At 43.8% G+C, this 21,837-nt stretch overlaps 1 protein-coding gene across 4 annotated transcripts in view; it reads right to left on the reverse strand.

The window, feature by feature from the left end:
• LOC146347246 (uncharacterized) overlaps positions 1 to 21,837 on the reverse strand; it is a 62,699-nt gene that overhangs the window by 31,025 nt on the left and 9,837 nt on the right. The window contains exon 2 of one of the 4 annotated variants that reach the window (XR_014790218.1): positions 2,856 to 2,999. Coding sequence is in view for 2 of the 4 variants with exons in the window: in XM_084850274.1 (XP_084706400.1) it covers positions 2,215 to 2,306 (92 nt within the window). In the remaining 2 variants the exon portion in view is untranslated. Of the gene's footprint in view, positions 1 to 1,690; positions 1,781 to 2,214; positions 2,392 to 2,855; positions 3,000 to 21,837 lie in introns of those variants that run through there. The other 3 variants (XR_014790219.1, XM_084850274.1, XM_084850275.1) reach the window with 3 other exon arrangements.

A 21,837-nucleotide genomic window follows, 5' to 3' on the forward strand; every position in this document is an offset into this window, starting at 1 on the left:
ACAGAATTGCAGGGATGGCGTCAGGAAGGCTAAAGCTGAGAATGAGCTGAGGTTAGCAAGGGATGTTAAAAACAACAGAAAGGCTTTCTTCAGCTATGTGCATAGTAAAAGGCAGAGGAAAGAAATGGTGGTTCAGCTATTAAATAAGGATGGCAAAACGATGACAAAGAAAAGGCAGAGGTGTTCAATTCCTACTTTGGCTCAGTCTTCTCCCAAAAGAGGGTCTATGACCCCCCTGGCAAAGGCAAAGTGCAGGCTGAAGGGGCAGGATTGCAGCTGGAGATCAACAGGCATATGGTCAAGGAACACCTCATTACTTTGAATGAGTTCAAATCTCCAGGGCCAGATGAACTGCATCCTAGAGTCATAAAGGAACTGGCAGAAGAACTCTCAGAACCACTGTCTATTCTCTTTGAGAAATCATGGAGGACGGGGGAAGTGCCAGATGACTGGAGGAGGGCTAACATTGTCCCTATCTTCAAAAAGGGTAAAAAGGAGGAACCTGGGAACTACAGACCAGTCAGTCTGACATCAATCCCTGGGAAAATTCTGGAGCAGATCATAAAGCAATCCATTTGTAAGCACCTTGAAAACAATGCCGTGATTACTCGAAGCCAACATGGATTTGTCAAAAACAAGTCCTGCCAGACAAACCTGATCTCATTTTTTGATCAAGTAACCTCCCTTGTAGACCGTGGGAATGCTGTAGACATCATATACCTTGACTTCAGCAAAGCTTTCGACAAAGTGCCCCATGATATCCAGATGAGCAAACTAGCTCAAAGTGGGCTAGATGAAACAACGATCCGGTGGATCCACAGTTGGCTACAGAATCGGACTCAAAGAGTGCTTATCAATGGGACCTTCTCAAACTGGGGAGAGGTAATGAGTGTCCTGGGCCCAGTGCTCTTCAACATTTTTATTAATGACTTGGAGGAGGAGGTGCAGGGAATGCTGATCAAATTTGCAGATGACACAAAATTGGGAGGGATAGCTAATATTTTGGAAGACAGAAACAAAATTCAAAGTGATCTGGATAGACTGGAGCGCTGGGCAGAAAACAACAGAATGACATTTAATAGGGACAAATGCCAAGTTCTGCACCTAGGAAAAAGAAACCAAATGCACAGTTACAAGATGGGGGATACGTGGCTCAACCACACTACAAGCGAGAAGGATCTTGGAATTGTTGTCGATCACAAGCTGAATATGAGCCAACAATGTGATGTGGCTGCAAAAAAGGCAAATGCTCTTTTGGGCTGCATTCATAGAAGCATCGCTTCCAAATCCCGGGAAGTACTAGTTCCCCTCTACTCAGCACTGGTTAGGCCTCATCTGGAGCACTGTGTCCAGTTCTGGGCACCACACTTTAAGAAGGATGCAGACAAACTGGAGAGGGTTCAGAGGAGCGCAACAAAGATGATCAGGGGACTGGAAACAAAGCCCTATGAAGAGAGACTGAAAGAACTGGGCATGTTTAGCCTTGAGAAGAGAAGACTGAGGGGAGGTATGATAGCACTCTTCCAGTACTTGAAAGGTTGTCACAGAGAGGAAGGCCAGGATCTCTTCTTGATCATCCCAGAGTGCAGGACACGGAATAATGGGCTCAAGTTACAGGAAGCCAGATTCCGGCTGAACATCAGGAAAAACGTCCTGACGGTAACAGCAATACGACAATGGAACCAATTACCTGGGGAGGTGGTGGGCTCTCCCACACTGGAGGCCTTCAAGACAAGGCTGGACAGCCATCTGTCAGGGATGCTCTGACTTGGATTCCTGCATTGAGCAGGGGGTTGGACTCGATGGCCTTGTAGGCCCCTTCCAACCCTACTATTCTATGATTCTATGATTCTGTGATCTCTGATGGGTCCTAGTGCCACTCTATGAGGATCTTCAATTTACCCATCCCTTCCTCTGGAGAAACATGAACATGTTGTGCATGCATAGTGCCTGCTGTAGTTTACCCAGGATTGTCCCTTCCCTCTCAACAGCTTCCAGAAAAATGTCTGGAAAAGGCACAACTGAAGAATCAGATGTAGGCCTAGGGCAAATGTTCGGACACACAGCCCTCTGAGCGCCACCACTTTTATCCTCAATTCCCAGGACCTTTTGTGCTTTTCTGAGAAGCACTGGGAAATCCTCATCTTCAAACAATCTAATTAGAAGTGGTTTAGTAGGACCCCCACCCCCATCATCCACTGAAAACTCTCCTACCTCTTTAATTGAGAGAAGGGGAGACTCAGACAAAACTTGTAATGAGGTAGATCTAATCTGTGTTGTTGCCTCTCTGACTCGGCTGCGAACATGGTGGTTGCTAGGAGTTGCGAGTCTTGCCCACCCCCCTCCTTAGACAAGGAGGCTTCAGGTCTGTAAGCCCCCTTCCCTCCAATTGCCACTGAGGGTTGGGCAAAGACTGCGGAGACACAGAGGAGGTATGTCTTCATTTGTGGCTTCTCCAGCAAGAACACCCTCTGTCAGAAGCCACAGAACTTCATTAGAAGAAAATGGTGAGGGAAAAGTTCCCGCATTTTCCCCCTGAGGCAGTTAAAATAGACAGCTGAGGAATGTCCAAACAAAGCTGTCTGAGACTAGGTTTCCCACTTTTCCTGAGGTAAACTTTCAGCTCGTCTCCCCCACTCTGTTGCTGATCTAATTTCTTTACCTAAAATTTGGCAAATCCAGTGACAAAGTTCAAGACGAAGTGCTGAGTTCATGGGGGGAGGTGGGAAAGCCAAGTGAGCCACAGTACTCTCCCGGTGCTCGCCCGGGAGACTGGGCCCCATGGTCTTTGACACTCTGGTGAGAGAACTAAGGACCTGAACTAATCTCTCCCACCACACATTACCTCAACTCACTTTTGCCGACATATCGGGACTCCGAAGAGTCCTTCAGAGCCACAGAGCAGTCACCAACTGAAGTGGCAGTCTTCCCTCCTGAGGGGCCAGCTGTCTGGGAGATCTTCCCCTACTTGCACCTTCCCCAATCCACTGACAGCTCTCCTGAGGTATCAAGAGGGAGAAATTTGAGGGAGAAAGAGCAGTTAACGGAAAAATAAAATACCCAGTCACTCAGTGACTGTCTCAGTGTTGAGTGACATGCTACTCATGTGGCATGATTTCATTTAACAACTTAAAAGGGTTTTCACTGTTTTCCTGCTTTAAGTTTTAAAATATATTTTCAAAAATATTGAAGTTTTAGATAGGTTTTTAGGTAACAGGGATCTGTATTGGGACCAATACCTTTCAACTTTTTCATAATGACAGTGTGGCGTAGCCGTTAGAGTGTTAGACTAGAACCTGGGTACTAGTCCCCACTCGGCCATGAAGCTCACTGCATGGCTTTGGGCCACTCACTAACCCTGAGCCTAACCTACCTCACGTGGTTGTTGTGAGGATGAAATGGAGGAGGATGCCCATGTAAGTTACCTTGGGTTACTTGCAAGAGGAAAAAGGGTAGGATATAAATGTAATAACAAATGTAATAATAGTAGCAGTAATGGTAATAATAATAATCTGGAACTAGGACTAAGCAGCAAGGTGGCCAAGTTTGCTGATTACACCACATTATTTAGGGCAGTTAAAACAAAGAGGGATTGCAAAGAGCTCCAAAAGGATCACTCCACAGTGGAAAAATGGACATCAAAATGGCAAATGCAGTTCTAGGTAAGCACATGGGGGGCGGGGGGGGGGATCCCCACTTATACAGTCGTGACTAAGACAGACCTTGGGGTTATGGTTGACAGTTTCATGACAATGTCAACCCAGTGTGCAGCTGCTGTGAAAAAAGGCACATTCCATGTACTCCAAGCCATAATTAGGAAAGGAATAGACTTGGCTGAAGGGATGGGAAAATGCTGCAAGGCACTGATGTTTCAATAAACTCTTAAAGTCCCCTCCCCCCGATCCATGACTTTCTGGTTCAAGTCAGGCAGACACTGGGAATTTCGACACCAGCCTTAAATCCAGCATTTAAAACGGGACTTTCTGCTTCTGTTCTAAATGCAGGATCACAACAGACTCCCTTTACACACGCTCCCTTCCCCCCTCCTTCTCCCCATATCTGAGTCTTCCATTAACTTTCATTGATGTCACTCCTCTTCTTCCCGCTTTAACTCTTTTGATGGAGGAAACTGAAGCGGAACACAACGGTGTAATTTGATAGCTCATTATCCATTTAAAAATGGGAAAAAGAGCATTAGTGCAGGAGGGTCACTGCAGGAATCGACTTGGCTGCATCATGTAAAGAGCCCACAAACTTCCAAGAAGGAGCAATCTCAATCACAGGATAATAGCCTGGTGTGAAGGAGCCCTTAGTTTCCTCCTCCCCCCCAATGCAATCCCTTTTCCATTTGTGTTATGTCTTTTAGCATGTAAGCCTGTGGACAGGGGCTGTCTTATTTCCTATCTTTATAAGTCACTTTAGGAGACTTTTGAGCTAAAAGGCAGAATAAAATGCAATAAAGAAATAAGCTTGCATACAATTTCAATCTATGTCACTATGTCAAAAGTGGTTTTGAAAAGTGACTGGCAGTGTGGAAGTATCTGTGATAAAAATTAATGTAAATTTCTGAGTGCATGATAGGGTATGCTTTTGATTCCGTTGCACAAAGAATCCTGTGTAACTGGGAAGCTTACACTTTTCTTTTTGTTTGAATCTGAAGAAATTGCCCTGAGAAGGTGTGAAATTACTGTCCTTATACAGTGGGGATCTCTACACCTCAAGTTTATTGCACATTCATGGTTGCTCACTCACTGAATTGTGCAGGTCCATTACATGATGTTGTCGTTGTCCAGTCATTATTCCATTATTTCCTCCCACCTGTCCTGTGTTTTCCTCAAACAGAAAAAATGGGGTATTTTTCCAGATAGGCTCAAATGGAGCGCCATATCCTCCCCGTGTATTTCTCCCCTAGCATGAATGAAACACTGAGTGTGGTTGTTGGGGGCATGGTCATGATGTCGAAGGTCTGATGGGCCTTTAGCCTTCCCGCACCTGCGCTATTTTGGTTCCTCAGCATTTTCAGCCTGCCTCTTCAAAACAGAACAGCAGCGAGAGGGGGTGGCAGAGCGGAGGAGCAGCAGAGGGGCTGAGCAGCAGGGACTGGCCAAAAGCATGGAAGAGGGAGGCGGGGCTGTCCGCTTATCAGTCCCCATCCACCAGTCGTGCAAGGGGAGGGAAAGGGGCAGGAACCCAGGAGCAAGTATCACTTAACCTGGAGAGTATGTAATGCTTTTTCACAGAAACATAATGCTATGGGAATGGCCATCTACAGAGAAGGAAGCACGTGTAAAGGGAATAGGTTGTGATCCTGCATTTAAAACAGAAGCAGAAAGCCCCATTTTAAATGCAGGATTTTAGGCTGGTGTAGAAATCCCCTTAGTCCAGTGTGCTTACTTTCAGATCAGTGTGCAAAGACATAAAGGGCAGTGTGATAAACCCCTACTTCTGAAGTAGCTCAATAGTGCTTCCTAGAGTGTCTGGTAAGTTGGTACTGGGATACCTGAATAGTTTAGTTCTCACTTTTTGTTCGTTTTCTGTTCAGACCCACTTTTTCTTCCAAAACTTAAGCTCTTTTGCACAATGATTTGTCCAGTTGGAACTGGCTACCTCTTTCACCATCAGGTGTAACTTCATTATGAAGATGGGTCCAGCCAGTAAGTAAATTTCTAATTTGCGGGCTAGACTATTATCAGAAATGGAAGTTATCACGCTATTGGACCCTCTTCCCCTATATACACCAAATCAACCCCTGAGATCTTCCAAGAAGGCCTAACTCGTCATTCCATGACCAACAGCAAGTCATCAGGTAACAGCACATAAGCAGGCCTTCTCAGTAGTGGCACACACCCTCTGGAATGTTTTCCCACATTTGGCCTGAGAGGCAGAAACTGTGGAAAGCTTCAGGTGCCTTTTGAAGATCTGTCTTTTTACTCAAGCATTCCCAGACTTGTAAGGGCGACCTTTTCTGCGGTGGCATTCCTATTGTGGAATGAGCTTCCCAGAGAGGTTCGCCTGGCACCTACGTTGTGCTTGTTTCGGCACCAGGTGAAGACCTTTTTATTGTCCCAGGCATTTTAGTTTAGTTGTTTTTATCTGGTACTGTATTTTAAATGCCTTGCTGCAAGCTCTATTTTATTTTTATATTGTAGTTTTAAACTTTTATATTGTTTTTATCATCTGTATTCTGTATTTTATTGTTAATTGTTGTGAACCATCCAGAACTTTGGCTATTGGGTGGTATAAAAATGAACTAAATAAATAAATAAGTGCTTTTCTATCTTACCCCAGCTGTTTCTGTAATGTTTAAAATATTATTTATACTGTTTTTACATTGGTTTTATGATATTTTATGTATTTTTATGTAAACTGCTTAAAGGTTGTAGACTAGCAAGTGGTATACAAGTAGTTTACATAAACAGTCTCTAGTAAGGGGGCAGTTTTTATTGTAATCAGATTCCCATAAAAGCGAATTTGCTCATTCCTTTTCCCCTTCCTAAAAACATGTAATAAAGAGACCAAGGTGCTCTCTCAGACCATTGTTCCCAACTCTGCTTAGGAATATATGTTCATGTATAGATTAATGAGATTTCAGAATGTTTAATTTACTGCATTTTGAAATGTGCATTTAGTATTAGCAGTTGTCGTAACTTTTTAGAATGTATTTACAACAGCAATATAGTAGTAATATCCCTTTAACAGTGTTTGGCTGTTATACCCCGCTCTGAACTACACTGTATTCACTCCTTCATTTTTACTGTTTAAACATCAGGCCTCTCCTCCTACACAGCACTGGAACAAAGGTATTTTCTGAAATTCACTTGAGTAATGGCTTTTTAAGAGATGAGCCAGCTTGCTGTACTACTCTAGGAGCAGCCTCCTATTGTTACAGAGTACTTGGGTATGCCTTTTTACTTCTTGATTAAGGGTGAACATGTATTATATAAAGTTATTTCACCTGCATTTTTGAAGAGTATGTTTCCATTAGATTTCATGATTGAGTGATACTGATAACTTCATTGATAACTTTACCATTTTTCAACTTACATTTTTGCATGTTTTTCAGAGGCATTTGTTTTGATGAGTTACTATGATTTTTAAACTTGTATTTTTTAAACCCTCATTTGATGTAAGTACCCTTTGTAAAAGTTTCCCCATCATGGATCTCTGAGCTCTGAACTGTCATCTCATGGAGTTTGGCTTCCTTATAGTGAATTTAAAAAAAAACAGATTTAGGTATTACTCTGGTAACTTTGTTATTTACATTGATTTACACTTGAGGCTAGAGCTCTGGATGTATGAGTAAAATACGTTTTATTTTTCCTGCAACCTGAGTGTTTGACCGGGAACCTGAATAGGTAGTTTCACCTGGATACCAGTTTGAGTCTGTGACTCTTACAGTCATGGATTTTTGCACTCCATGCCCCGTCATCTGGAATGCCACAAAATTGAACTTACTGAAACCTTGGGAGGGATGAGACCACAAGCAGCTATTGCAGAACTTATGGATGTTGGCACTCCAGCTCCTAGAAGGATAATTCAGAGTGGCTAAAGCCTTTGGCCTGGCTGCGCTTGGGGTGACTAGCTGCAGTAAAGTGGCATCTAGCCTTACTTGGCAATCAGTCACTTCTGATCAGGACTCCTCTAGGTTCCATGTGCCAAAAGCAAATAGCCCAACTAACTTAGCTGTTTCATGAAAGAACCATAAATTAAATCAAGCAGTAACAGGATTCTCAGTTCTACACTGAAGGAGGATTTTGATGAATATATCAACTTCAGCTGATTCAAGGCTCATGGAATACATGTGGTATTAAATGTTTTGTTGATACAGCAAGTACATTGTTTTGATCAAGTTGCCAGGAGTAACTTTTTCTAGAACTGCCACTTCCAGTGGTATACTGAAGGGCATCCACCATTGGCAATAGGGGAACTTCCTTCTTCCATGAGATAAATTTAGGAGTTCCTGTTTCTGGCTGTGAGTTGGATTCTATGGCCTATAGCTAGATGATTTCATATTAGATAACACCATATGGTAAAAGCAGCTTAACAATGCATGAGGGAACAAAATTATATGTGATTAGAAGTGACAACAGGAAAGTCACACACAAAAGCAAATATCTGCTGCAGCACTTTTTCCCATGATGAGAATCTACTGGTTCTTTTCCATTGAGATGTAGGGGAGTTGCACATCTCAGCCAAACCTGGTTTATTTTGTCACTACAGCTGCAGTTCTGTGAATTTTGTTTTCTCTGGGAGAAAGCCCCTACTAAACACAGTGGCATTTACATATATGGGATAGGAAAATAGAAAAGCTCTCTAATACCAAGTCAGATCATTTATCCATCTAGTTTGGTATTGTGTACTGGCATCAGCTTCCCACACTTTCTGACAGGAGTTGTTCCCAGCCCTATCTAGAGATATCAGGAACTGAATGTGTCAAGCATGCACTTTTTAACAGCTGTAGCTCAATTATAGAGCAAAACTGTAGCCCCATTTTGTGTCTCCCCTCTTGGGTGCATTGGCTTGCAAGATTCCAGTTTGTCTTAACATAGCCAAGGTAGATCAAGCTACATTATTTTTCCTGCCAAAAACTCCTGTCCTAGACAAGGAAATGGTCCCCACCACCTATTCAGGTATTGTGGGGCCTCCAGAGATCATTAAGCACAAAATCTTCCCCCCTTTCAAAAATGGAAGGGTAAACCAGGGCCAGTGTCAGAGGTAGGTATGGTTGCGCACCTTCTGAAGGCCCACACCCCAGCAGGGGCTTACTGACAAGAGCTCCCTGGATTTATCCCTCATCGTTGGCCTTATAACCTGCTTGTTCATCTGCCTCCCACTCTGGTGATGGTGAGGAAGAGAGTAAATGCTCCTGCTTGCTTACTGGTTCTCTACCTACCTAGCAAACAGGTGGTAGCAATGATGAGAAAGAGAATGAGGATCAACAGCTGATGACAATGGTGATAAGGTAGATTCACTGGGAGGGGGCCCAATGAGGGTGTTTTGCCCAAGTGCCTTCAAAAACTTGGAGCCAGCACTGGGTTCAGCCATTATGTTTCTCTCTCCCAGCAATCCTGGGTGTAATCTGAATCCTACACAACCCCTGGTGGAGGGTAATCTAGAATATTTTCCTACACATCAGTTTTAAGGCAAAATACAATTTACAGCTGCAGCATCAACTGCATCTGAAGAATTCAAAAGCTTGCTTGCTATTTTGTGACATTTTGTTTGGCCCTAATAAAGATATTGCTCAACTGAGGATAAAGAACTTAAAACTTACACACATGCTTAAATATTCTATTTTATAATGGTAAAAGAAATCTCCATGGTGCTACCTAAATTTGCACACATATCCAGTGTCTGCTGATAATTATTCAGCCAGAGGCCAAATAGACTGCCTGATACAGTTTAGGGGAAGATTACCCAAGAAACTGCTAATATAAGTTTCAGTAGAGCCCTAAAACACCCCAAGATTATGCTGTATAACAGGTTTCTTTCTAATCATGAGGGTTACTGGGCCCCTCCTGCCTAATCTACCCTACAACTGAAAAGAGAAAAGCCCTCAGAGATAAAACAGAGACCAAATCACTCTGCCTTTTTCAAAACTAGCAACCAACTGCAGAACCTCTCCCCAAAACACACCCATCACCTTTGTCAGTGCTACGGGCAGCCTTTATATATCCTGCCATAGCCCCACCCACCCATCCACACGAATTAAGGAAAGAGCTCAGGCTCCCCCCCCCCACTGCTGGGTCCTATATTCCCTCATATTATCATGTCCAAGGAGGAGTCCAGTTTCAAACTGAGTAGATGGCTCACCGACACAAATATTGGTGCAAGACCTCTCGAGTTACTGAATTAGGCAGTGTGACACTAGAAGTAAGAGTATTGACTTGAGAGCTGCAGTCACGATGAGTAGAAGCAGGAGCTACCATAGAAGCTGGCTCAGAGGCTGAAAGTGCAATTTATTTATTTATTTATTTATTTTATTTCTATACCGCCCAATAGCCGAAGCTCTCTGGGCGGTTCACAAAAACTAAAACCAAACAACACACAATAAAACAATTTAAAATATATAGAACATTAAAACCACAATATCTACCTTATCACCATTGTCATCAGCTGTTGATCCTCATTCTCTTTCTCATCATTGCTACCACCTGTTTGCTAGGTAGGTAGAGAACCAGTAAGCAAGCAGGAGCATTTACTCTCTTCCTCACCATCACCAGAGTGGGAGGCAGATGAACAACAACCCTATAATGTCTACTCAGAAGAAAGCCCCACTGAGCGCAATGGAAATTACTCCCAGGGAAGTGTGTATAGGATTACAGACTCAGCTGTGAACCATGAAGACGCCATTTCAAAGCTCACCTCTGCTGTCAGTGAACCAGTGTGGTGTAGTGGTCAGAGCGTTGGACGGGGGTGGGGGGGATCTAGTCCCCACTCAGCTAGGAAGCCACTGGGTAGCTCTGGGCCAGTCACTGACTCTCAGCTTAGCCTACCTTATAGGGTTGTTGTGAGGATAAAATGGAGAGGAGGAGGACTGTGTAAGCTGCCTTGGGTTCCTTGCAAGAAAAAAAGGTGGGATATAAATTTAATTATAGATATAGATATTCAGCAGGTGGCTTTAAGCAATCTGCTGTCTCCATCTTCAATTTTACTGATACCACCACCAGACAGTAGTAACGGTTGTCTTGTCCTCATCTGAAGTGCTCCAAACACTCTGCAGTGGCTTTCTGGCTGGCCATCTCCCCCTCTCCAACTGCAACCTCTCTCTTTGGCAGATTGCTGGTTCATATAGCTCAGAATGGTGAATTGATGGGAGTTACTGAGTGGGAGATAGCTGGCAATCCTTGTGCATCTTTGAATCAGAGCTTGGGGAAGGTGACACACAGAGCTAGGTGGGTGGGCTGATGTATGTTCTCTTGTGTCTGAAGAAAACCCTGTTTCGGTTTGAAACAGGCAGAGAGAGAGAGAGAGAGAGAGAGAGAGAGAGAAAGAGGGAGATGTTGGTTGAAGACACTTTGGGGTGCACATTATCTCTCTCTGGGCAGTCATCGTCGTGTCGTGTCCAGACCAAACTCCGCTCCGCCAAAATGTAGCCACCACCACGCCGCTGAGCTGCGGTTTGATCAGGTGATAGAAGGATTAGCCAGAGCAATGCACTGTTACCAGGGTACGCCCGATTGTACAACAGTCTTCGAGGAGTCTCCTTCCGTGTACCCCCTCTGGGCGGTAGGATATAGAGTAGTGCATCCTTCCACAACCTTGCATCCACCAGATGTTTTGGACTACAACTCCCATCAGCCCCAGTCATGGCCAATGACCATGAATGCTGGGCGTTGCCATCCAAAACATCTGGAGGATACCAGGTTGGGGAAGGCTGGAGTAGTGGCTCTGTTCCCTTGTAGAAGTTTATGCTCCATTTATGCTCTACTTTTATATTTCTAATTAAAATTACATATTTTGTAAAGTTATATTTCAAGACTATATTGCTATCTCATCCAAAGGAAACCAAACTGAGGTAGTAGTACTGCCCTTGTAACTTCTCACTGTCAGAGAAGTGAGGAACATGTAACAATATAAGGGAGCAATCCTATGGCCACTAGTTAGCAGCTAGACGGCCATAGGATATGTGGTTTTCCGGAAACCGACCTTGGAGCCTGCGCTCCAAGGTCGGTTCCTGGAGAACCAACCTGCCCCGCATCCGCGTTGCCTTGGAGGCAGCGCAGAGCAGCCCCATGCTCCTGCACTTGGAAGTGGAGCACAGAACAGCCAAAATAGGGCATTCCGGGGGGGCGTTCCGGGGCGGGGAAGGTGGAAAAGCCGGTACAACACATCCTATCTGTTGTCTGGAAGCCTCCTCCCCCACTCCTCCTTCCCACAGCTAGACAGCCAAAATCGGCTGTCTAAGCTGCAAATGCAGGGCAGGAGAAGCACAGAGGGGACGATCCCCTCCGTGCTTCTCCTGCCCTGCATTGGATAGGCAGTCGCCTCCAAGTTTGGAGGCAGTCGCCTATCCCCATAGGATTGCGCCCTAAGTTGCTTTCGGGGGTGGGGGTGGATGTAAGGTTCTCAGAAAGCTTTAAAAATGGAGAGCTGATTTTAGATGCCATTAGGAACATAAATTCCTCCTGCAAATGCAACTCTCCATTTATCCCCACCATTTATCCATTATTTATTTAATTAATATACATTTATATTTATAGGGAAATATCAAGGGACTCCTCTTCATAGAGCTTTTCTACATGAGGCTTTATTGTGCACTCAATAAATTATTGTGATAATTGTTGCAAAGCACAGGAGAGGCTCTGGAGGATGATGACGCAAACTGCTGCATCCTCACTCTCAGCAGTTTGCGTCATCATCCTCCAGAGCCTCTCCTGTGCTTTGCAACAATTATCACAGAGCTTTTTCCTAATGGGGAAAGTCTAGTATTTTTTCTCAGTGGCATTATAGAACCCTCGTGTAATTGTGCAATTACGCTATATCACAGCACCACCTAGTGGTTATGTAATGGAACATACAGAAAAGCAGAGAAAGAGAAAGACACCCCCCCAAAAAAAACCGCTGTGAAGGAACCAGTTTTAATCCCGTAAAGAATCCAGAAGCAGAAGCCTCAGTAAAGGTGCAGATTAAAAGCCATATGTAGAAAAACCCATAGACCAATTTGGGATTGAAGGTGGTAGCGGGAATATGGATTGGCTCCTGCTTTTTAATATATTCCATATTAAATTGGAAAAAAGCAGGAATTTTAAATGTGTGGGTTTTAAACATAAATTTTGTATGCCTTTATCGTTTCAGGAATGTTATCAACCCAAGTCACCCTTTCTGTGGTCTAGTGCAGTAGTCTCCAAACTTTTTTGATGGCACACTCCTATCAGTAAAAGATTTTTGAGCACGCACCCCCAATATATGCATATTTATAAATGATATATGTGTACTACTGTACTAATATATTATGTACATTATAAAACATACACCAAAAATAAAGATGATATAAAGATGAAATAAACAGTATTTTAAAAATAATTTCTTTTATTTATTAATGGTATAAAAATCCTTTTTGCTCTCACTAAAAAAATATTAACATTTTTTAACATTTTTTAGTGAGAGCAATGTGATTGAAGATGTTTCATTATTTTTGAAAATCTTGGTTTAACACTTTGTGATTCAGCGATTCAAAGGTCTGGTTCTAAGTTCAATTTATTTTGATACTTGGTTTTAATGGCTCTCATAACTGAAAAAGACACCTCACAAAGGTACGTAGATCTAAATGGAAGACATGCATTGTTGGCTGCGCTTACTAAATCATGATACTCATTTTTCAATCCCACGCACCAATTATGCAAAGGTTTTTGTTGAAATTCAGCAAGTAAACTTCCATCTTCCCTGATGTCAATCAGATGTTCTAATCTAATTGGAAGGAGGTGCATTTTTATATTTTTAAGAAATGGGTTCAAAACCCACTGAAACTCTTCATTTGGAAGATTTTTAAACAGGTTAGAAAATTCCATTTCCATGTTTTTAAAGTGTGCAGATATGTAAGGTCACTCTCTCCCAGATGTGCTCTCCTGGGTACTCAGTGCAGCACCAACACTGACTTGAGGGTCGGGGGGGGGGTTTGCCGTGGTCTATAGGAATTCAATCTCCCTCTCTAGGCTTCCTGCTCATTCGAATGCAGATCTTGAGTGTTTGTACCTTGTGTTGGGTACCTGGGACAGATTAGGGATTCTGTTGGTGTACCCCCCACCCCAATGCCCATCAGACTCCCTGCCTGAGCTGACGGAGGTGGTCTCAGACTTGGTGTTGAGGACCCCTAGGATGATGGTCCTGGGAGATCTCAACTTTCATGCTGAGGCCGCTGTATCCGAGGCAGCTCAGGACTTCATGGCCGCCATGACAACCATGGGGCTGTCCCAACATGTCATCGGCCCAATGCATATAAAAGGACACATGCTTGATCTGGTTTTCTTGACTGGGCAGGAGGATGGTGATCTGAAAGTGCAAGAATTAACATCTGTCCCTTTGTCATGGTCAGATCACTTCCTGTTGAGGTTTAGACTCCTGGCTAGGGGTGTACGGATTCCCCACCGTCTGTTCTGGTGGGAAATCGGGGGGGGGGACTGGCTTGGGGGTGCTTACCTTCCCTCCTGCCAGCCAGAGCCATTTGCCTCCTCCCTGTCCCTGCCAATTGCCATGTCTTTAAAAAAAAAAAAGCGATCGGGAGGATGTGCCCATAGACTTATATGCAAAATAGAGCGGTGAATCTTGCGTATAAGGCAATGGAGGACACATAGACTTATATGCAAGATTCATGACTCTATTTGCGTATAAGACTATGGGCACATCCTCCTGATCGCCTTTTTTAAAGACATGGCAATCGGCAGGGACAGGGAGGAGGCGAACGGCTCTGGCTGGCAAGAAGCAGCCAAGTGCCGTTCCACCTCCAGTTCCCTTGGAGCAGAGGTAAGTGGTCCCGATCTGCTGCGGATTCCTGAGGCCGGATTCCAAAGAATCCAGCCTCATTTGAATCCGCAGCGGATTTCCCTGTCATCCCTACTTAGGGATGGACAGAAGTCCCTTACCTGGTCCTGCAGCTTGCTTCACGTTGGGGGGGAGGCGCTCCGTTCCTCCCCCCGAAATTCTTGGCGGGGGGGAGGCGCCCCATCCCTCTGGCCAAATTTCTGGCCGGGAGGGAGGTGCCCCGTCCCCCTGGCCAAAATTCTGGCCGGAGGGGAGGTGCCCCTTCCCTCCGGCCGTGAATCCTGCTGTCCTGCGGGGACGCAAATGGCGGCGGCCATAGCCGCCGCTGTTTGCGTCCCTCCAGTCAGCCGTGATAGGCTATGTAAATGTTTACGTAGTCTATCACGGCTGACTTTGGGGGGGGGGGAAAGCGCGTATGCAAATGGCGGCGCCCATAGGCGCCGCCATTTGCGTACGTGCTTTCCCCCCCCCCAAAGTCAGCCGTGATAGACTACGTAAACATTTACGTAGCCTATCACGGTGTTTTTTGAAAATCTAGCCATGATAGGCTACGTAAATCTTTACGTAGCCTATCACGTTTGTTGTTGTTTTTTTACACTTGGAAATGGCAGTGGTGGCAGCCGGTCGGAAGACTGGCCGCTGCCGCACCGCCGCTGAACCGCCGCTAGGAGCCGCCGCCGCCAGGGACATTCGCCGAAGGTAAGTCCCATCCGGGGGAGGGGGGCGCGGACCGTTTCTCCACCAATTTCAGGGGAGATTCCCAGAGATTCGTGGAGAAATTCTCCGACATCCCTAGACTCAATATAGACAAGACAAAGGTACTGTTAGTGGGTGGTTCATCTGCCCGGCTAGGTGATATTCAATGTGTCCTGGAGGGGGTTGCACTCCCCCTAAAGGATCAGGTTCATAGTTTGGGGGTGCTCTTGGACCCAGAACTGTCACTTGAGGCACAGGTGAACTCAGTGGCATGGAGCACTTTTTATCAGCTTAGGCTGGTATACCAACTATGCCCTTATCTGGACAGAGATAGCCCAGTTACAGTTATCCATGCTCTGATAACTTCTCGTCTGGATTACTGCAATGCGTTATATGTGGGGCTGCCTTTGAAAACGGTCCGGAAACTTCAGCTGGTCCAAAATAGGGCAGCAAGACTGTTAACAGGGACTGGCCAGCAAGCTCATATTACGCCAGTACTTTTCCAGCTGCACTGGCTGCCAGTCCATTTCCAGGCCCGATTCGAAGTGCTGGTATTAACATTCAAAGCCCTTAACAGCTTGGGCCCAGGTTATCTGAAGGATCGCCTCCTCCCATATGTGCCTGCCCGGACCTTAAGATCATCGTCAGCGGCCCTTCTCCGTGAGCCCCTGCCAAAGGAAGTGAGGCGGGTGGCTACTAGGAGGAGGGCTTTTTCTGCTGTGGCACCCCGGCTGTGGAATGAGCTCCCTAGTGAGGTTTGCCTGGCACCTACACTGTATTCTTGCCGGCACCAGGTGAAGACCTTTTTATTTTCCCAGGCATTTTAGCATTTTAGCTTTCTAGACTTTTAGCTTTGCTATTTTAAATCTCTATTTTAAATTCCTGCACTGCTGCTAGGTTTTATTGTGGTTGCATTGTCATATTGTGGTTCTAATGTTCTATATATTTGAAATAGTTTTATTGTGTGCCGTTTGGTTTTAATTTTTGTGAACCGCCCAGAGAGCTTCGGCTATTGGGTGGTATAGAAATAAATAAATAAATAAATAAGAACAGTTTTCAATTAAACTACTGTTTTAACAGTTTCATCACTCATTGCAGGTGATGCTGTGTTCAGTCCAGTTACTTTGGAAACTTTGCTTTAGTAGAATATTTCTAACCCAGTATGTGATCTCCCATTAATATCACTATAGTGGAACGGTATCAGTTTTGGATTTATTATTCTATAAGTTGTTTTTTGTTTTGTTTTGTTTTGACTTTCCACTGGAATATTGAAACTGAAAATCCACTTAGAGTTTGACAGCAATGGATAGCTGTAATTCTTTAACTGTTTACATTGCAATGCAATTACTACTAGAGCCAGTGGTACCACTTCAGAGCAAACAGTTCAAGTTTTGCATAGTGATGTAGATGGGTGTCGAGAATTTGAGCAATGTCATTCGTGTCAGCATAACAAAACACTTATGAACATAGATGAAATATATGCATGCTTTTTAATCACAGGACTGCCTGTTAATTTGTAGACTGATAACCAGCACTCTTAGTGTTACTTTAGATTACGTTTTCACATCAAGTCACTGAGCTGTGATCCAGTGGGCAGGTGAGTGTATATAAATGCAAGATGCTGAGCGGGGAAACATCGGTAAATATTAGGTGTTAGTGCATTATTCTGACTGAATACATTATAAGGCATATCAGTTGTGACAGAAGCTACAAAATTAATCTAATCCTATATGAATGGGGAAAAAAACCCTGACAAGCTCTAGTTAATTTGACAACATGAAAAAAGCCACATTAGATTTACAGCTAATTTTAACTACATAATTGCTTCAACATCCAGAACTCAGCATCCATGACAATTATTAACAAACAAGTGAGACACTACAGAAAAATGTTGCAGTGTATCCCTGAACCTCAGGTACATGTGTTACCTGAGTCTGTGCCTGTAGTGACTGAAAAAATAAAGGGTGGTACCCAATCCTGTCCATCTGCCAGTTAAACAGAAACTGCTGATGGAACGGTTCCCCCCCAAGCACCCCCAAATTTACTCTGAAGGGTTGTGGGACCCTCCAGATCAGTTTGGGAGGGCACAGGGACTACAGGGGGAAGTCCCGTTGCTCAAGGCAAAGTCCATACACGAGACACTCAGTTTAACCCCAAAATATCAAAGACATGATTCACTGCTCTAACTTGAGTCTAACTTCATGTGCAAATTTTAATTATTTTGGGGTTCTGAAAATTTAAAGGTGCAACCAGTCTACATGTAAGTCAATGTAGCATGAGGCTTCTGAATGCAATTGAGTGCTAGATTTGGCCTGGGAGGAGGTTTGAGGGGACAATTTAGGTTGATCAAACTTTTTATATATTGATAGTGGACCACATTGTAGGACTGCCATAAATTACTCTCTTTCAGCACAACCTCCCAACCTGCGATAAGGTTATAACAGTGATTTACACTGCAAGCTTGTATACTACTCCCTCAGCCTAGCTTGCAACAAGGGGAATATTTACAGGTTAAACCACAATGTGGGGAGTCATGATCTTCACCCTATCTGGAGCATTTGCAGGGCTAGCTTTCACCCCCAAAATGTCAACTCATAAGGTCTTCCCCACATAATCCTTCATGTTAAATATTGTTCTGTGAATTAGCTTTCATACCAAAGGTCCTTAATTGACAAGAGACTCTGAAGATGATAGCACGATGACAATTCTCAAGAAGGTATTTACCAAACTTTTGAACTCTCTACACAGATTTCTATTCCGTACGTTATGACATGCATAGGCTTTTCTGCCTCCTCCTTCCCTGCCCACACTGAAAAGCCACTCTGGGGGTTTGGGAGACCCTCTGAAATGGCATGCAAGGTGACGCAGGGGGCTACAATCAGAGGGGGAATTGGCAGAAATTGTGTGAGGCACATTCATGAACAGAACTCCAAACACACACAAAGTATCTCTGCCATCCCACAACAATCCCCGAACTTTCTGGAGCAGTATTTTGGAGGCACAGTGGGTGGCGGTGGGTGGGGGGGAATCCCATTGCATGTATAAAACTCTGGTTGCAAGCCATTGATAATACAATACACTTTCAGAGATTTTTCACTGAATACTTGTAATAAACCAAATCAGTTAATTCTTTTCCTATAACAGATCCTGAATAACGATGCATTTATGTTATTAATATGCATTTGTAGTAAATGCCATTTCAGCCCTGAAGGAATTAGAAATGGATCTTTAATAAGATTAATTAATGGAAATCAAGATAACACTAGAGCCATGATTGGCAGACCAAACTCTTGGTTTCTCTGGAGAACACTGAAATATTTATCCTATTTTATTGAGGAAAGTCAAACTAATTAGGAAGGTAATATAATTTAATAATATTTAGCTTTCAGAATATTCATAGCATTTTACATATATCATCTCACTCATTGTTACAACAACACTGTATGATAGGTCAGTAATATTGTAGATGAGAGGCTGAAGCAGAAAGAACAGTGCCTTGCCTAAAATCGCTTAGTTTGTGGATGAAGCAAAATTTGACTTCCTGATTTTTGGCTCCAGGTTTTTCCACACGGAGCCCTTCTTTTGCATTTGGGCACTATCTGTACTAGGTTTTGTTGTCTGCAGTTTTGAAACCCATGATCCACACGAAGCCCCTTTTTCTTCGTGGGCATAGCGAGATTTCCCATCAACATGAGGGGGGCGATCCATGATGGAATGTCATTTCCCTGCTCCTCCCCTTGCTCCTCAGATTGCTCTGTACCCTTCTTATAGTATCTTTTATCTATTCTGGGAATGTACGTTGGTGAGTGTAACTTGCTTGCGCAGGCAATTATTTTTTACCGGGAGTGTGGTATTTCAGAATTCTTTAATTTAGAAATATGGAGAATGCAGCTCTCCTATGTCTGCTAACTTTCCCAACAAACATAGATGCTAAAAAGGGGGCATTACTGGCAGGCAGCTAGGAGCAGACTGAGCAATTCCCGTTTGTAAAAAAAAGCCTTGGCAACCCCCCCCCCCATTACAAAGCTGTTTCACACAATTTTATTTCTTTACTTATAGTTCTTGCACAAGTCTGTTCTTCTAAAATATCACTAACATACATTTATATTTATTTTCCAAAGATCAAATACAAAGTTAAGGAGGTGATCTCAGTATTGCTTTCCAGGAGTAAAGCAGGAAAGGAAACAAATAATTAAGTAGCTGCTGATGCCATTCTCAACAGCTGGAAAGAGCCGCAGAACACAAAATGGTTCTACAACAGGAAATACACAGCAAGCAATCAGAAAAGGAGAGGAATCTCCAACACAACATCCAGCTTCTCCAGGGACAGCTCCTCCCACTCAGCTTCCATTCCAATTTTCCTGTCCACAGCATCAAAGAAAATGTGCAGTTATTCTGCTCTTTCCCTCCCTAAGGGATTTTCCGCATCAAGCAAAACGTCAGGAGAATTGCTGGGAAAACAAGAGCGAATTACAAAAGGACAATGACATCTGGATCACTTGTGAAATGTGAGTGAATGAGCCATGGTGATTCCTCAATAAATCCTTGTCTGGAAAAGCCCTCAGTTTCTTAGCCATTTTGTCACAGTAAACTTTTGCTATCGTGCTTTCATATAGGGCTTTTGTTGCACCATCACTCTGCTTCATTCACAGAATTTTATGTGGGGGTCTAGAGGTGATTGTGTTCCAGTCATAACCATCCCATGTTTTTCCACCACTTCTTCCACCTTTCTTCTTACTGCAGAAAATCTGTTAAGGAGAAAATGATGGAATAGCTACACAACGCCTTCTAATTGGTAACACTAAGGCCTTCTTTACAACCAGTGGTTTATTGCACACTTCTGACTGGCCACTCACGGAAGTTTGTGGGTCCATTATATGACCTCGTCGACATCCAGGCACATACTCCTGCACCTTTTCAGATTTATCCTGCTGTAGAAAGCTCCAGATCTAATCAGGTTTATTTAAAAAATGCACATAATGGCTAGTATGTATTGCCAGCGTAGCGCTATTTTTCAGCCACTAGATGGTGCTGTCCAAAGGAAAACCTAGGAAAAGTGCTGAAACGGAAGGTTTAAATTCAAACCACGTGGTCGACTGCGTATGGAGCCGATCATAATCCCGCAAAGACAACGGAAGCAGAAAGCCCCAGCAGGAATCCAGGATTTCTGCCTTGTGTGATGAACCCCTAAGAGTCCTCCGTCTTGAAGCAACCATGCTCTATAAAACAGGAGTGGGGATTCTCTTTCAGTCCAAGGGCTGAATTCAATTTCAGGGAAGTTTTCAGGGGCCACTTTTCAGTGGTGGGCGGGGTCAAAGGCAAAGGCTTTGGAGCCAAAATGCCAAAAATGCCAGCATATTGCAGTTTACAGCTCTTACTGCCAGTAACTAAGTCTTAGGAGAGGCATTTCAACCTTTTAGAATGGGAAAAAAGCTTCATAAAAGCCAGGAAACCACCAAACAATTGGTGGTAGGGGGAAAGGCGGTAGGGCCACGAGGAGCGGGTGTGGCCATCTGGGGAACCCCAAGGGCTGGTTTAGGACTCCAGGAGGGCTAGATTTGGCCCTTGGGCCTGAGGTTCTCCATCCCTGTCCTAAACTGACATGCTACACCAATCTGTACTCAAGAGAGTCAATAGGATATGGTGGAAGCCTCACTTTGCTGGCAAAATGCCAGAAGCACTACTCCCATGACAGATACACCAGTGGTGGAACAATCTAGGTACATTGGCAGAGCATTCTTGTCACTGCAGCCATTCCACCAGTGACATTACGCCAGTGGTATGACTATGGGGCAGCAGAGTGGAGGAGCACACTTACACTAAATTCTATACTTCTCCAGACAGTGACCCAGTTTGCATGTAATGGTGGCAAATCGTGAGTTAATTAACCCAAAATTTGCTGGGGTTGTGTGCAGCTTCCCTTCTGAATATGCAACCTCTGATCGGCCCTCTCGGAGGATGCTCCATGACATGTGAATCCAGACACTATGAGTTAATTGTGGGTTAAACAAACCAAAGTTAATTTATCAGCCAATCGGAAGTTGCATATTCAAAATGGTGGTGGCACACACCAGGCACATGCCACAGCAAATCTTGGGTTAATTAACCCACAATTTGCTAATGTTACTTGTGAATGGGGCCTGTGACTCCACTGACTGTCGAACTTTACATCAGCCCCTTGACCTGGCACAAGGAATTTCACTGTCTGTATAAAAGATCAAGAAAGGAACCATATAGTTATAAAGTGGGTATAATTGTGATAGTATAATATACATATAGTGCAGTTGTTATAAGACTACGATTATAATTGTTGTAGCTGGTGGAACAGTTGTTATTAATTGTTTATATCCCATTTCATTACCTCTTCAAAACCAACTTAAAGCCACGAATTCCTCCATTAAACCAACATTTCTTACTTATGGAGGGCAGCTGAATTCTTTCTCCAGCCTATAATATACCTCTTACAAACCACACATGCTGATATTATACTATCACAGTTATACCCACTTTATAACTATATGGTTCCTTTCTTGATTGCACAGCGTACTATATGGTATATTTGGTAAAATTCAGCACCCAATCCCAACACACTAGCACCAGTATATAAGCCCCACACAGGAGGACCAGAACTCAGATGACAGGGGCAGAATCTACATCTTA

This window comes from Heloderma suspectum, chromosome 4, assembly GCF_057233095.1.
Source record: "Heloderma suspectum isolate Gila_16-S chromosome 4, 16-S_ref, whole genome shotgun sequence".
NCBI classification, from domain to species: domain Eukaryota; kingdom Metazoa; phylum Chordata; class Lepidosauria; order Squamata; family Helodermatidae; genus Heloderma; species Heloderma suspectum.